We start from the raw sequence: 16,834 nt of genomic DNA, 5'->3' as shown, positions 1-16,834 counted from the left end.
TTACTTCCTGTGCCTTGCAAGTAATACCTTATCTTGACTAGCAGTATATGTAGAACAATTACTACAGTGTCTTCCTTCTGTCTCCTAGCACCTGTTGCCACTGGCTGTTAAAGACAGCTAAATGCTCCTTGCCCTTCATTTGGGCTCCAGTAGTTTCCCCTGTGCACAATGACAGGTTAATCCTCTATAAAAGCTTTGTTTTTGAGGATTTAAGTTTAGTTCAAATGCTTTTGCTAACACATGTAAGTCTACCACATGTGTTAGACTGAAGTAACACATGAAAGTCTGTTACTTCAGCCTTTCTTTATAAAGTTATTTGCTTTTTAAAAGACTTTTACATAAAAGAAACAAAACTTATTTATAAATTAGTTTTTTACCTGTTTAAGAGACAGTAGTCTTTATAGCAGTACGGTTAGCCTTCCTGTTCCTTTCCTCTGAAATGTAGCAAAATGAGCTAGTCATGGCAGCATAATCATTCCAAGTGAAACAAGCAGACCGCCTTTTGGTATGTGTCATGTGTTGGTTACCTGAGGAAGAAGCGCCATTTTATGAAAAATGATTAAATATTGGCAGCCAAACAAGCTAATAAAAGGTGAGCTTCCAGCAGCCTGATGAAAGAGCAGGTGGTTTATCCTGAATTCTTGTGCAAATCAGTGAAGCCTAGTGCCTTCACAGAGCAAAAGTGCTTAATAGAGAGAAACTCGGCTTAAGATTAGAGGATGTAGATAGCTATCCTTTCCCTTAGGCTCTCTTTAGGATGTTGATAGTTATCCTTTCAGGCCTCACAGAGCAGAGATGCTCCATAGAGAGAAACACGGTTTAAAATTAGAGGATGTAGATTGCTATCCATTTCTTTAGGCTCTGTTTCTTGATTTCTGCCTTTTCTTTTCCAAAGCTCCCTTACTGTTTCAAGTGTGAGGCCTCTAGGCTGGTGGTAAAAAATGTAACCCTTCATTTTGCATAGGGAAACTGTTCCACCAAAAGTAGTGTGTCAGTCTGGACCATCCAAAGCGTATTGTAATAGCGAAATGATCTCTCTATAAATAAGATTTCTACATCTTGCAGTTCTGGCTCCTAAACAATTAACTAGCATTGTTCACAGATCTGCGCTTTGTAGATCTCTGTTGTTGTGGTGTTCTAAAAGTAATTTGCATTAAAAACATCCTCCAGTTGTCTATATTCTATTTTCTGTACTGCTTGGCTTGAAGAGCAATTTAACTCAAAAGACATGAATAATGTTGATTTCTTTTCTTCCCTAGTGTCTTTAAAAGTCTTGTTAAGGGTTCCAGTTTCTTTTGGATCTCTATTATCTTAATGATCAGCTTGTTAAACCTTAAGATCTCTTTTTTTTTTTTTTTTAAAATATTGGGAGTTAAGCATGTGTTTAAAAACAGTCAGTTTAGCCACTAACCAGTCTTTTTTGTGTAATTACTTAGCTTTCAGTTTCTTTAATATAATGGTAGAATTTGGGTTCATTTTGCAGAGCTTTGAAAAAGACAAGATAAATTTCTGATGCTGTGGACAGAGGAAAGCTTTCCACTCCTACACTCAGGAAAAAGAAGTAGCCCGCACCAATTTTGTTCTTCCTCATTGCTTTTGCAGGTCTATTAAATGTCTTTAGTGGCAGCTGATAATACTAAATAAATGCTCTGGCATTGTTCCTTCCAAATTTGTGGAAGCAACAGTAAGCTTACTGAAGACTTTTTCACTGGAAAATGACTTACTGAAGTTGAAATATTTGCAGAAACAATTTTCCAAATTAATTCTATTTAATGACAACCCTGTTCTCTGGTTGGAAGGTTAATATGGCTTTTGGTGGTAAATAGGAGAAGCTGCCTTATAATCTCTATAGTATTTTCTTTCTTAATCCCATCTACAAATCTGATACTTTTTTGACCATGCTTCTTATTGTATAGAAATAAGTCATCTTAAATGAGGGGAGGGCCCAAAACTGGAGGCAGTATCCTTAATGTGATCTCACCAGCCCTGAGTAAGGGGGATAATTTCTCTGGACAGGCTAATGCACTGCTGCAGCATGGAAAAACTGGATCAGAGACAGTCAGTTAATCTAGGAAGTTCATACAGTTCATCTGTATTATTTTAATTAAGCTGTGGATTTACTTGCCAGAAGATGCTGTAATTGTGGTTGGCTAAATTTATGCAATAATACTTTTTGAACATACGTACATTTTATCTGTTCATTACTATTCAATACAAAGGTATTACCTTGGGTGTCGGAAGCCCTTAATGGCATGCTACTGGAAGGTGAGAGTGTCTTTTGTAGAAGTATCAGTAAATGTTTGCTTTGGTTTTGTGTGGTTTGTTTCGTTTTTTTTTTTTTTTTTTTTTTGTGGGGGTTTTTTTTTTCCTTTGGTACTTGGCTAGAGACAGGATTCAGGACTAGAGACAGTTTAGGCTTCTGTTTACTTTTTAACGTTTCTATATGCTGGAGGAAGAGAACTACTGTGAACATTCCTGTTTGTTAAACAGGAAAGGAAATTGCATTTAGTTATGAGATGCATATTCAAGTATCTTTTGCCCAAACAAGATAATAAAAAAGGGAAGACATTACCCACAAGGAATTTCAATACTTAATGCGGCACTGGGAAAAAGGAGAATTCTACTCTAAGTTGCAGAAGTCTTTTACAGCCTCCATTGTCCAGGTACTCTTCAATGCAAGCATTCTCAATGAAATATGACGGTAATAATAAGCTTATTGTCCAGAAACTGTGGCTGCACTACAAAAGACCAATCTTGACCATAATAAGAGGAGACAGACCAGTTGGTTTCAGAAAATTGACTACAATCTTAAGTCATCTTGTTCGCTCGAATCGTGCCTTTTTCTTGCCTGCATCCCTCTTCTCAGTTCTCCTCAAGGTCTAATGAGCAGCAACAAATTCCAGTGTATTACTACCAACTTATTCTCTCTTAATCTACATGTGAATCCTTATTCCTATAGGCAACTTGTTTGCTCTGTTAAATAATTACAAAGATGTTTTTAGGAGACAGCAATAGCTGGTTCACTGGCGCCAGCAGAACACTGCTTTTTCTACACTTTAGGAAACCAGACCATAATGGGATATTCCTGGAACTTCTCTTAGTAGTGATGTACCAACACCAACCGTGTTTTGTTTACAACTGCTGAAATCTCTCTCTGGTTTTGGTAGCTAAAGCTGATCTAGCACTGGATTTTTTTTTCTTTTTCTCTCCTGAGTCAAAATATACCCTTTCTATTGTATATATATTGCAAATTTTTAAGGAGTCTGTGCATTTTCATTACAAATATACTACTGTCACGCTCTGAGATATGAGAGCTAAGGAGTTTTTACAATATTTCTTGATCTGGCATGAAGCGACCCCTTAGGAGTAAGCAGTAGCCTTAAAATATCTCCTTGTGGAGCTCTTTGTTTCTGCTTAGCTTTTCTGTTGTCTAACCTCTTAATCTCCCTTGAGCCACTGTGCTTCTAGTTGTGCTGTTTGCAGCAGTGATGCTTTGAGATGTACTCTCGCAGATTCTTTTTGTGAAACTGAAAAAATGTTAGCTCTTAAAATTATTCATTTTGCTTACAGAAATAAAAAAAAGAAATTAAAAAACCCCAGAATTTTTAATTCTTATAGAGATATTTTCATATGGAAGTATCCTAAAATGCTTAACCAAGCCACTAATTGTGCATAAGCTAACAAAAACGGACATGTATAGGGAGAAATATGGAAGGTATTTAGCAACCTGAAACAAGGAGATACGTCCTGTCAACCATGATTTTTTTTTTTTTCTTAATGAAAGAGCCTATCTTAGTTCTCAGAGCCATAGATGGCATTTGTATGTGTGGATATTATAGCGAAAAATACTGCATTGGTAAACTGATTTGGCAAATATTTATTCATTGTTAGTATTTAGAGTAGAACAGTTGAAGACAATGTCTGAGAGAAAAAGGTGCTGATGGAGCATGAAGGCTTTAACGTTTTAAGTACCTAGAAAACATCAAGAAAACCACTAATCATCCTTAGCAAAAATCGGTGCCTAAGATGATGATTTTTGGGAGGCAGGTGGAGGACAAAATCATTAAGAAGCAACAGCCTGCCACAAGATTGTATCCCTGTCCTCATCCTCTCTTTCCGTTGAGCAAAAGATGTTACTCATTGTGTGGAAGGAGATGAGAGGAACTTTCTTTGACTGACCTTATTTGATTAGCCTCCCTGCTAATACTCTTGTCTTCTAGCAGTCATCAAGATGAGGTTTTTAGGAAAACTACAATAAGGCAACACCTGATCCTATCGTTCACTATTTCTCATACTGAAACAAGTTATGTACACCTAGAGACTGAAGGTTTTTCTTCCAGAAGAAAATCCTGGTTATATACTTCATTACCTAGGTAAATAAATGATCCAGCGACCCTTTGCCGTTGCAAATGGTAGTTTGTAGTGTTTTAAAGCAGAGATATGTGACATAATTTATGATTCTAATCAGGCAGCTTTTCTAGATGGCATCGTAGTTTTCTCCATGGCAACGCTTTGCAGATGTGCTTGGCTGGCTTTGTTGCCAAGCAAGGTTCACAGCAGGGACTGCTGGTGTGGAGTTCCACTGTGTGGAATAGATGTCCTTTGCTTGGTTGCTATTACTGTTCAAAACTCCCTGCTGTAAGCCCTCTGTAGGCTACCTACCACAATTTTTATTGAAGATGTCTACAGCCAAGTTTTAAAGCTGACTTCTAATCTAATTTTTCCTTTCTATTTTACATACTCTGATCCAGGCCTGTCCTTTAACCCACAGGAACGAGAGTCATTTTTGTTTAAACACTAAAATCTTTTAATTAATCAACCAGCTTGAGGGTTTTTTTGGCAGGTATGATAAACCTCAAACCCTGTGCTTGATCTTTGTAGAGTTTTACATTAAAAATGCTTATGCCAGATGCTGGGATATCTATAGAAGTAAAAAGACGTTTCTGGAATGTGTTAGTGGAATTCTTAGCAGCTCACACATGCTGTGCATTTGCTTTTATATGGCTTTTAGATGATCTTCAGAGGAGGAAATACTTCTTGAAGAAGCTAATCTTTATTTTAATAATGTAGGTTTGTGGCAAAGTGACATAAGTATGTTTGTCTCCGGAAAGTAGTTCTTGATCTGCAGACTTATTAAACGTACCAGCAGAGTATAGAAATACTTAATGAAGTTATTAGAATGCAGGTCTTTCATGACATTCCTTTTGCTGGGCTCTAAGAAAAGTGTTGCATCCTATTTTCATCCTGGTTTTTCCATTTAATTTCTTCCAAGAAACTGTTTAACTTAATAGGTAAACTGAACAAATTTCAGATAGCATTTTTACTGAAAAGTAGAATTTTTAGATGAAGCACAATAAGTTTTACATTGCTCTGAATTTGGCAAATATTTCTATTTGAAATTTTACCTTGACTTTCATTGTAACTCCAAAAAAAAGGTTTTTTTGAGAAAGAAAATGAAGATAATTATTTGTATGGTACTCATTCCTGGCTAACATACCTGTTTTTATTCTGCTAGGTTGAAGACTGACAAAGCTTTACGTTTGAGTATCATTGGTGAGCAGAAACTTCTCTTACTGAATACAGTACTCAGCTTTTTAGCATAGATTTTAAGTTTTACCAATTTTGTAGATACTCCAATTAGAGTTTCTTTCTCTATAATCTGACTCTGTAATCTTAAAATAAGACTTTGTTAAAATGCTAAAATATGTGACGTGTTCACTCAAGTAGTATATACAGGGTTGAACTTGGGGCTAAATATAGCCTAATCTTTAGTCAGTGTACTGACAACAGGGCAATATGGACCAAATGTCTGTTTTGTACATGTGTACATGTATTTATTGTACTTGTCTCCATGCTTTTTTCAATTTCTTGTAAAAGAGGATGATATATGTAGCTCAACAGACACATTGTGCTAGCAAGTAAATTCAAAACTTTGAGACACAACCTGGACTATTTTTCTCTTTCATATGATTGACACTGCACCTTTTCAATTTAATCTGTTTAAAAATTGTGATGATCAGAACTCTTGCTCAGACATTGTGTTGGGGTTTTTTTCCCTTTTGGACCTTCCTATGTTTCCATCTTAAGCAATTGATCTAGTGGTATTTTAGACACTAATTTCCTGTAAAGCAAAGCGTAGCATCTTTTTTCATAAGGAAGATATAAAATACATCTGAAATGATGTGAGAATGTTTCTATTACAGCTACCTTCGTACGTGGTACACACAATATCAGTGAGTCTATGATGCAATTCAAAATCTTGAAAAATGGGGGGTTATTTCAAACACTTTGAAGAACTTTGATCTGTATTGATGCTACAGTGATGATGTAATCATTAATGTTAAATTTATTCTTGTAGGGGAAAAATTGCAATGGTTTCAAAGTCACCTTGACCCCAATAAAATTGAGTACACAAAGAAGGAAGCTGGCGAACTAATTGAAAAGTAAGACTGGTGTTAAAAACAGGATTAAAAAACTTGATTTGTCTTTTAAAATAATGTTCTTAAATAAGATCTGTAAAGTGATGATGACTTAGAGAAGGACTTTTAATATATTAATAGTATCAAATAGTTGATTTTGTTGCAGCTGAGGGTAATTATATATTGAAGATGTATTGGAAGATGTATATGTTCACACTAGAATTACTGAAGTAAGTAATGTGTTGTTGGTTTTTTATTATGTACGTATATCTCTGCTTTTGTAGTGTGTGGAGGACTCTAAATGATTTGGAAAGTAGTAATTGCATGAATTTGCTAGTCAGGTTATTCAGTGACACTTAAATGCACAGATTTCATTCTACTTCTTTATTCTTTAATTTTCTTTGCTGAGATTAAACAGTACTCAGGTGGGTCAATTTTTAGGGCAGGAAATACAAAATTGAATCAGCTAAGAAACTCAGTTATTTCTGTGCTGATGGATGTATGTACCTGTAGCTTGTCACCATTTTTCACCTGCTAGGTAAATAACATAATATATATGTGTTCTTACGTAGGTGTACTATATCAGTTTCCTTTCAGAAGCTCTGACATATTTCCTACACTCTTCATGAAACCTGTAAACTGCTAAGCAATGCTAGTGATACTGCAAAGGCAATAAAAGCTTACTTTTTGGATTTGAGTTACATGATCTTGCAAGATTATGTAGAACACATGCCAAAGAAGAACTTTACTTTAAAAATTATTATTGAAGTGGTGAAATACAGCAATTAAGTTAGGAATACTTAGATTTAACACTGGTCTTCCAAAGCAGGTGAATTATAATAAGTGTTTGGGTTTTTTGTTTTGTTTGTTTGTTTTATGCAAACATAGTTTAAAAAAAGGCAAATAAAAAACCAGTCCTTCTGTAAGCCGCAGATGATTCAAATGAAGTTCTAAATGGAGCTTCCCTTTGAAGATTAAAGTAATAGTTCAAATCTAAAAAACATCTCTGACTAATTTAGAAAATAAATACAATTAGTAAAATAACTTCGTAGATTATCAAAGTAATTCTGTTTTGCAAAAGTTTTGCTTGATTGCATCTAGCATAAATGCATTTTAATTCTTTCAGTTATATGTGTCGATTTAATGCTGAATTGGAGCAGATTGAATTACAAAACAGTATTAAAGGTAGACAAGGAAGACAGCATGGTTCACGGGAAACTGTCATCAAGCAGACCATAGAACGTGAAAGACAACTCTATGAAGGCTATGGAATAGGTATGTAAAAACACTAGAAATAATCCTGTGGTCACATCGCCTGCTCACAAGGCTAGAATCTAAGTGAAATTTCTAGGCCATTATCTTTATTTTCTCTTTAAAGGAATTAACTAACTGCTAGGTATTTATGCCTTGCAGAAGAGTTTGGGAGGAGGGCAGGGTGAAGAAAAGGAAAAAAGGATGGTGGAGATCTCGCTCACATATTTCTGCTTTACTATTTTGCCTTTGTGCTTCTTTGCTAATACTGCCTCTTTAGTGCAGGCATATATAACATATTTTTGAAACTAAAGTGAGATTTAATGCACTTGTCTCAAATAAAAATTCTGTTCAGCAGCTTGCTTGGGCCTTCATTATATACAAAGTATTTTTTATCTTAAAAATGCACTTCAGAGGATGTGCATGTTTTAATATGCATTAGCATGAAGACTTTATTTGCTCATGTGGGGAATAACCAACATCACTTTCTCTACAAATTAATTACTTTTTTTAGGTGGGCTTCATTATCTGAACTTATGCCAATGAAGCCTTTGTACACAGCTTCCTCTAACATTCTTTTGATAATATGTAAACTTACTGCTAGAGATAAACCTGTAGCCTGACTTTCCCCTTTCCTCTGAGGTGGACCAGTGGCATGAGGAACTTCAAGTTTCGTGTTATGTAAAAGTGGGCTTTAGGTTTCATGAACTTGAAAAGAACCAAAGCCTCTGAACTCATGGGCCTAAAACATCTTCAGAAAGACATTCTTCATTCCACTAAGGTTGAGATGTGTTTCATGTGGGAGAATGATTGCAGCAGAAATTGTAGTACAGATATATTTCCAAAATAACAGGAGTTTTCCTGTTAAAATTTAGGTAATCCAGGAAGAAATCTTGGGCTGTTGTGACACTTCTACTCTACAGGCTCTATTCTACAGACTCAAATGATAAACCACAAGTAGAAAAACACATTTTTCCTCTTGTTCTTCTCAGGCAGAAGAGTTATGTTCTTCTCTTTGACTTACTGGAGATGGTGGTGGAAGGAGTGAAAGTGCTCTGTGTGTGTGAAGGCCACTTAATCTCTTAATAATCAAAACCCCATAAAAACTCCAAAGATTTAAAACTAAAAATCTTGTAGATAAGAGCCTAGTTGAAAGCACTTTGAGTTTTTAAACATTTACCTTGGCCATTATCACAGGTTTGAATAAAATCATAATGCTACGTATTCTTGTTGACTTCTTAATTACCATTTATCTTCCTTTGGGGTAGCCATCTATGCCAGCAGATTATCTAATGAAATCTTCTGAGGACCATCATGTGTGAAAACCACAGCATAAGCATTAGAGCTGAAAATTTCCTCTTAAGGTGCATAGTCTTCTTTAAGAAGAAACACTTAAACTCTTTTTGAAAGTATTTTTTGCTTTTGGAGGTAGCACACAGATGCAAGCTACATGTGAGAAATAAAAGACTGAAAATTTGATAGCTGGAACTAGGCTGAAGGGTGAAATAAGGGAGAAGGACAAAGGGATAATGAAAGTGCAAAAAGCGAAGAGTTGTTTTGAAGAGAGCCAAGTACAAAACAGTAGTGAAATTTATGTATTTTTCTTAAATAAGCACATTGGAGTTGAGTGATGAACTTGGCTTTAATGCTGAAGTATTATACAAAGGCAGTCAGTCCTTCTAACGGTGAAAGTATGTCACGGAAGACATGAAAAATCTACATTATTCAGTAGGATACAAAGCACAGCAAAGTTTGGGTTGTGTGTGATATTCCCTTTTCCCCCAATTTATATTTTACCAATAAATAAAATGAATGGCTCTAAAAATTTTGCCAGTGTTACTTGGTACTTTCACATCCTGCAATGGCAGGGCAATTCAGGAATAGCTGTGTGACTTCATGTGTAATCTTTGATTTCTTAAAAGGGGGGGAAAATGAAAATGTCATGGGAAGATAGATACTATGAATGTCATCAAATAGCTCAGTTGTAGAAAATCTCCTTTTTGGTTTTGCTTTTAAATTTTAGTTCTTCCTTTTTTTCCTTGCTGCTTTGTGGAAAGCTGACAGAAAAAAGCAATAGGACTAGATATAAAGATGTCAAATGCACAAGCACAACATAAAAATAAAGAAGAATCCAGAAATATTGTAAGCAAAATTTGAGGTTATTATAGTATTAGTAAGTAAAGCATTCAGAGAGCATGGTGCAACTTCACATATTAAATACACTCTCAAATCATTCATTATTTGTTTTCACAGCTGCTGCAGGTTTTGCTCTCTGTCTAGGACAGTATTCATTCAGTGAAAATAGTTGCTGCTAAATACTGTAATTAGAGATTGGGGATAAATGGAAATCAGCTGGAAACTGTGCTTTTATGCTCTAGCTCATTATTATCCCTGGAAGCTGTAATGAAGGGAGCTTTTATAACTGACTTAGTATTTGTTGTTTTTTTTCCCCCTATTCTTGAACTTAGTTATTTCTTGCATGCATGTGCATTTGCTATGAAGAGACTACATGATATGAATTGTTTACATTTAGGAAAGACTCTTAAAATTTGATGCCGTGTGTGTGTATATATCAGATATATGTAAATGAAAAATTAATTCTTCTTTACTGGCTGTTTACAAAAGTGGTAGATATCCAAAAGCATAGTAAATATTAGTCTTTTTTTAAAAAGTAGTACCTATACAGGGAACATTCAGTCTATCTGTGAGGTTGTTGAGTTTTCATAGCAGCTACTTGTCACTTCCTTACTCCTTAAATATATCTATGTTCATTTTACTGCAGTTTTCTTCCTGATGCGGTCATTTTTGTGTGATTTTTTTTAATCTTGTCTTACATGTTTATAGCAAAGCCATTGAAAGGGAATCGTAGCTATTTACAGGATATGACCTTGGAACTCAGAGTTAGCATGCTTTCAGTTGAAAAGCACCATAATTACTTCATCTGAACATCATACATTTTTGCTAATTTGCTTCCAATTACCTTGCATGTTCTCTCGGAAGCATAATGTTAACCTTGGGGAAAAACGGACTTTAAGGCTAAAAGCACCAGTTTTATTAGTTAATTCTTGAAACTTCAGGATATAAGGAAATTGATTTAAGTCGGGTGAAAGTTGTATCATTTATATGTATCTGCTAGTGTAACTACTGTACTGTTTGTTAGCTGCTGTTTTCTGTAAAGCTGCTGATTGCTGCTGATTTCCGTTAGCTGCTGATAGACACACAATCATGATTGTGTAACTGAATCGTTCTTTATCTAAAGAGCATCTAGAGTTTCTAACATCCTTTTCTTTTTTCAGCTTCAGGCTGCAATATCATCCTTTGACTCTGTATGACAGTTCTAATGGATGTGATACATATGCAGCCTATATTCTGTGCAGAGCACTGTCAGAGCAGTGACATTTCAGTCCTTGTGAGATTTAGGTAGATCTCTTCTGCAGATCTTTGCTTTGAGAGAGAGAAGTGGTTACTGCTATGAAGAATGATGATGTTTTTATTAACAGCATGCTTCTGGAAGGAAATAAAATGTCTCAGCAGACTGTCACAGAGCACTTGGTTAAAAAGTAGTGGTGTGGGACACAGCTCTAGAAGGGTGCTCCGACACCGGGATTGGCTCCTCTATCCCCTTTTTCTCTAGTTATGCTTTAGAAGCCCTCCAGTCCAAGCCTGCGCACAGAGGCAGGATCGGTTAGCTGACAGAAGCTTTTTACTTCTGATGCACATCAGAATTTTGAATTAATCTGGTCCAGTGCTTCTCCATCCAAACAGTTGGAAAGATGCTGACTTTACAGTATTTTACACAAGTTCTGTGTTACAAATTAAGCTCAGTCACTTTGTCTTTTTCCTTGTCATGAAATGGTGTTAAGCATCTTTCTGACAAAGTTTGAGAGCTAACATGCTGTTTGTTCTTCCTCAGAAGAAAGATAGGAAAATAAAACATTATCCGAAAGGGTCAGAAACATGAAAAAAATGCTTACTTAAATTTTTCACTGCTGTTTTATTATAACACATAGGTTACTGACTACTTCATCTTAGAAATGTCACACAGTATCTGCTCCCCAAAATACTGTCTTCGTTTCTTTTCCACTAACCCCTGTGTCATATTTCTCTATCTTCCATTTTTTCCATCTTTAGTTCAGAAGACACTCTCCTGTAACTTAACATTTTTAAAGCAAACTCAGAAGTTCACAAGTAGCAGCAAAAAACATGACACTGGTGCATGCTAAGGCAATCTTCTGAGTAAGACAAGTGTTATTAATCTGAAAATACAGTGCTACTGCAGCTTTCCACCATAATTTAAAAAATCAGTTACTGTGCAGTATATAATAACTTTATTTCTACACAGAAAACAGAATGGGACTAGAGTTTCTAGTTCTGTTCCTAATCTGGCACCACTGGGGTTTGTACTGTGTAACATATTGCAAACACACATGTAAGCGGAACTTAAAAATTTTGCCACTGCCAAAGCACTTCAGTTCAGTTCCAAATCTTGGTTTGTCACAGAATCTCCCCGCTTCAGAATGCCTGCTTTCTTGTGACGCTAGGGAGAGCCCTGGATGACAGGCTAGATAAAACTATCAGAATATTCTGTTTGGAGAACATCCTGTGTAAGTTAATAAAAGCCACTAAATGCTTTCCACGGTGTTTTTTTCAGCCCAAACAAAGCAATTGAAAGGGCTTCATTTGAAAGTCTTGTCGTTAATCCTGGTTTGTCTGAGGATAACACTGAACCGTATGTTGGGTCAGTGCTTTGATAGAAGGAACAAATAGAAATCTCAGCACGTTTCTGGGGCAGTTGTCCCAAATTAGCATAGTGCCACTTCTGCCATACTCGCTGTTTACATCACTAAGGTGTGTCTTAGGAGAAAACTGAGTAGGCATTGCTCCTTGTACAATATCTGAGAGAAGGGAAGAACTTCTTTCTTTCATGTGGAGGCTAGGACATTTCAGTATTTGGCACTGTGCTGCCGAGAGTGTAATTCAAGCGATTACAAAGAAAGCAAGAGTGACCCTGGCTTTCTTTCAATGCTTAGGTGGGAAGGATGGACCTAATGTGGCATTGGTGTTTTTTATCAGAACCCAGGAATCAGCAGACAAAAAAAGGACTGGGTATATGTTTCTTTGCCTTGCCTTGATCAGCTGTGAGCAGTATCACTGTATCTATTTACCAAGAAGCAGGCTGCAGAAATCAATGTAATTGGTATCAAAAATTCTTGCGTATATTATTGTTCTTCAGTTGCTAACTTTGTAACCCAATGTGAAGTGAAGAAATAGTTTCTGACTAATAAAGACTACCTAACCACAAATATAGTGACAGGTACCATTATCCTATGTTCTGTAGTAGCAAAATGATCTATAATCCTGCATTGATAGCATCATCTGATTTATTACTGTAAGACTTGGGAAAACTGATTGATAGATGAACAAAGGCAGAACTGTATTTTCAGGGTTTGCTCAAGAACAGTATAAGTTCCTGAAATGTCATGTTTTTGAGAGCTAAAATAGTGAAGTGAATTTAGCATTACAGAGGTAGCAAGCAGTCGTCTTTGTTGAGTGACCTGTTGCCGTGAAATCTGTACGCTTCATAGACAGCAATAAAGTATTGTATACTGTGCAAAAATTTCAAGGCTCCTAAGGCATAAATCTCTACAAATTAGTGAAGATGTTAAACGCAGGTCACTTGCAATACTTCAGGACTGACCAAGAAAAGAATAACACTGAATCAAGGCAAAGCAGCTTAGGCATCCTAGGTAGAATTCTGCATGAGTTTATAAACTACACATCTAGTAGGAATGTTTAGGCTACTCCAGGAGAAAAAAAAAAAAAGTCTGTCCCATAAGTCTCTGTACAAGATGTTTGCCTTCCTTTTTACTACCACAGGTAATAAAGATTTGTAGTGAGTATATGTCACTTATTTCTGTTAGTGGGGAAGACTGAAAACTTTGTCATTAAAACTATTGATGTTTAATTCTGTTCAAGTGAGAGGAACATTAGCTCATGAGAAGAGACAGGTGCCAAGAGTCTATATAAATACTATGTTGCATTTACTGCAGTATTTAACAGGCATTTCAGCAACTACGGAATGCTAGTTTCCCAGTATGGAGTGGTTTATAGAACAGGTATTTAACAATGGAAACTATAATTGCATTGGAGTGAGACTAGTTGTTATCAAATAGCCATTCTTTGGTCTCAGGCTGTCTCATTGCTGGTGGAAGGTAGTAGTAGTATATTCCAAAATCCAGGAATGTGTTTTATTTAAACACTTGACATCTTAGTGTATTCTTCCCGGTGTGTATATTTTAAAAACACACACACACACACTCTCACTCACTCACTCTCTTGTACTGCATGATAAATTTTATGAAGTGTATTTAACTGTTTGTTACATTTTCTTACTTGAATTATCAGAGTTACTTTCCTAACTCTACTGCTGATCTGTCTTGCTTGCAGTGGTGACTTAAGTGCTTTGATATTTTTTTCCAAAACCATTTAAAAATGCGTATGGACCACTTAGTACTCATTAATTTAGAGTGAGGCTTGTGTATTTAGGTCAGCTTTGAAACTAAGCTTTTCTTATTTTACCTTTTCTCTGTTGTGCATATTTACAGTAAGTTCTGCAGAGCAGAATTGTCTTTTTAATACGTGGGTGAGTGAATGTCTGTTAAAAACTAGCTTAACTGGACCTTGATCTTGGTTGAGGATGTTAGTTATACTTTTAAAACAAATAATTAATTCATTATTTTCCTAGTTTCTTCACTGGACTTTTTTTAAAGGGAAACTTGTAAGTGCTTAAAATTTTGCTACTTCTTGGATGTTTCAGTTTAGAGAAAATGAAGCACCCTCTTTTTATTATTTGTCAGGATTGGATTTTCAGTAACCGGTACATTTGAATTCTGGAACAGTTCATAGGTATAAGTTCACTTCCTTTTCTTTAGCAGTGAGAGGTCTTCCTGTTTATATATTGCTCTAGAAACTTTCTAATATGAATCTTCACTCTCATTTTCTTGATCTTTTAATCTCTGAAATAATATGTTCAGCCCTTTAGCTCACATTTCTTTCTTTGAAATGAGACTCACTTGAATAATGTAACGCATCTAATAGAATTTAATTTCATTCCAATTAGAAATCCCAGACATTATGAACAGAAAGCATCTTAAATTTTTCAGGTAAGTTCTTTTTATTACCACTACTAATCTGTTTATGCAAAACAGTGTTTCTGAATTTGACGTGTTGTATGTCTTTTTTTCTTAAGAATTTCTTTCTTTGCATAAGAATTTGTGCAAAACTGTCAAAGAATTTGTCATTTGAAAAAGCAGAGTAGGTATGGTGTTGCTATTTTGGCATTTCTTAGCTGTTACAAGCTAACACAGGTGACAGTTAATCATTAAAACATTGGAAGGGTTAGAAAGCTTCAGCAGCTAGAATTCCATTTCTGTAACTTAAGTATCTTTTCTTTTATATTCTTAGGGAATATTTTCCCTTTACCTAAAATTCTCACGTCAGCTGTTCACTGATTTACACAAAAAGGATTAGCATTTACTGTTAGTGTTTAAGGATCAAGACATAGATTTATTGATAAATGGAATTACAGTTTTCTTACCTGAAATGAGATTTCAGATGGTAATTGTAGTCATATACATAGTGAACTAAGTTATTTATAATCAGAACTTATCATTAAGTAACTAAAACAGCACTGGTTTTAGTCACGTTTTCTAAGATCAAACTCTAGGTGTAATACAGTCTGCAGCAGTGTTTGCGTGTAATACTAGTTGAAAATCTTAAGCGAATTGATGACTTGCATCCAGGTAGAAGGTCTGGGAGCTGTGAAACTTGCTGCTAGGTCATCTGGGCAGCAAGCCAATATGCCTTGGTAATGGATTGAATGAATGCTCTTGCTGACAGCTCTATCAAATGAGATACTTTAAAGGAAAAAAAAGACTTATGAATGCTTAAGTTGCCAGGAATGATACACCACTAACTCCTAGGGGTGGTGTGTAGCCAGAAGTCGTACTTATAGGATGTTGGAATAAAGCCAGACATCTCAAAGAAGAGACAGGCCTCTGGCTGCTGTGTTTATAAATACACAGTTGACTTCTTGTACTGGGACATCTGATGGAAGTGTTGTTTTATTACTTTAGTAGAGCAAAAACACGTCTGTCTTATAATTGGCAAATACTGTCTTTGCCCTTGAGAAAAATTATCTATGAAGTGCGCTTACTATAATCAAGCAAGCATTCTATTAATTGGCTACTGAATTTGACTTGTGATATTTAAATGAATCCTTCCTCCTTCATGGACCCTTTTGATATAATATACTTATGTGAATTAATGTGTACTAACATTTTGTGTTCCCTTGAAGTCAGTCATACAAGATGTTAACAGTTACCATAAATCATAATGAAGGACTTTATGTACATGTACATTAGCTCTGCAAGTTAAGCATCCAGATGAAGAAACTCTTCCAGACTGCTTTTCCATTGCTTACAAGACTGGGAGTTTAGTGTGTCAAACCTAAAAGCAAGTGGCCTCAGTAACTGAGGATACAAATAGTCTGTGGGAATAAAGTGAATCATATATTTTTTGCTCAGAATGTCAAATCTGAAAGTACTTCATTCTTCACGGAGAAATGATAGCTGCTGTAGTGTACAAGATCAGGTGAAAATGTTGGTGCTTATTCATACTGCAGATAGTATAATTTAGAAAAGCAGCCTCGCTTGCGTTAGCATCTTCTGAGGAACGGTGAATTAACTCTGCCATTTCTTCTTGCTATTTCTATTGGTAATTGCTTTTCATTACTTTTTTTTGTCTTTAAGAGAATGGGATGGTGATCTGAGGAAACTGCCAAACATCAAAATGAAAAAGCTCTCAGCTAGGGATGCAGCTTGCAGTCACCCTGAGGTGGCAGATGTGGAAGCTAAAGAAGAATTGAATAAAGCAGAAGAGGTGGCCTAATGAGCACCAACTGATTCAAGAGCTGAAACAGCTGAAGGGAATTGTAGGAAACTATTTTAATTATCACTGGAAACAAGAATAAATTCTAACTATATTTGCAAAGGCTTTGCTAGTTGCATTTTTTATGAGCTCACTGTGTACCTATGGTAAAGAGTAAACAGTATATTATTGGGTAAAGGTGTATATTACTGGATAAAAAATTTTGAATATAAATA

At 35.7% G+C, this 16,834-nt stretch overlaps 1 protein-coding gene across 1 annotated transcript in view; it reads left to right on the top strand.

Moving 5' to 3' along the window:
- Positions 1-16,834, top strand: part of TMA16 (translation machinery associated 16 homolog) — a 20,666-nt gene extending 3,832 nt beyond the window's left edge. Inside the window, 6 exon segments of the mRNA XM_075500358.1 lie at positions 5,516-5,553; positions 6,359-6,443; positions 7,546-7,694; positions 14,791-14,833; positions 16,481-16,612; positions 16,614-16,834. Of these exon segments, the coding sequence (XP_075356473.1) occupies positions 5,516-5,553; positions 6,359-6,443; positions 7,546-7,694; positions 14,791-14,833; positions 16,481-16,612; positions 16,614-16,701 (535 nt within the window). The 3' untranslated portion in view covers positions 16,702-16,834.

Source organism: Mycteria americana, chromosome 4 (genome assembly GCF_035582795.1).
Source record: "Mycteria americana isolate JAX WOST 10 ecotype Jacksonville Zoo and Gardens chromosome 4, USCA_MyAme_1.0, whole genome shotgun sequence".
Taxonomy (NCBI): domain Eukaryota; kingdom Metazoa; phylum Chordata; class Aves; order Ciconiiformes; family Ciconiidae; genus Mycteria; species Mycteria americana.
This window is presented reverse-complemented; position numbering and strand designations above follow the sequence as displayed.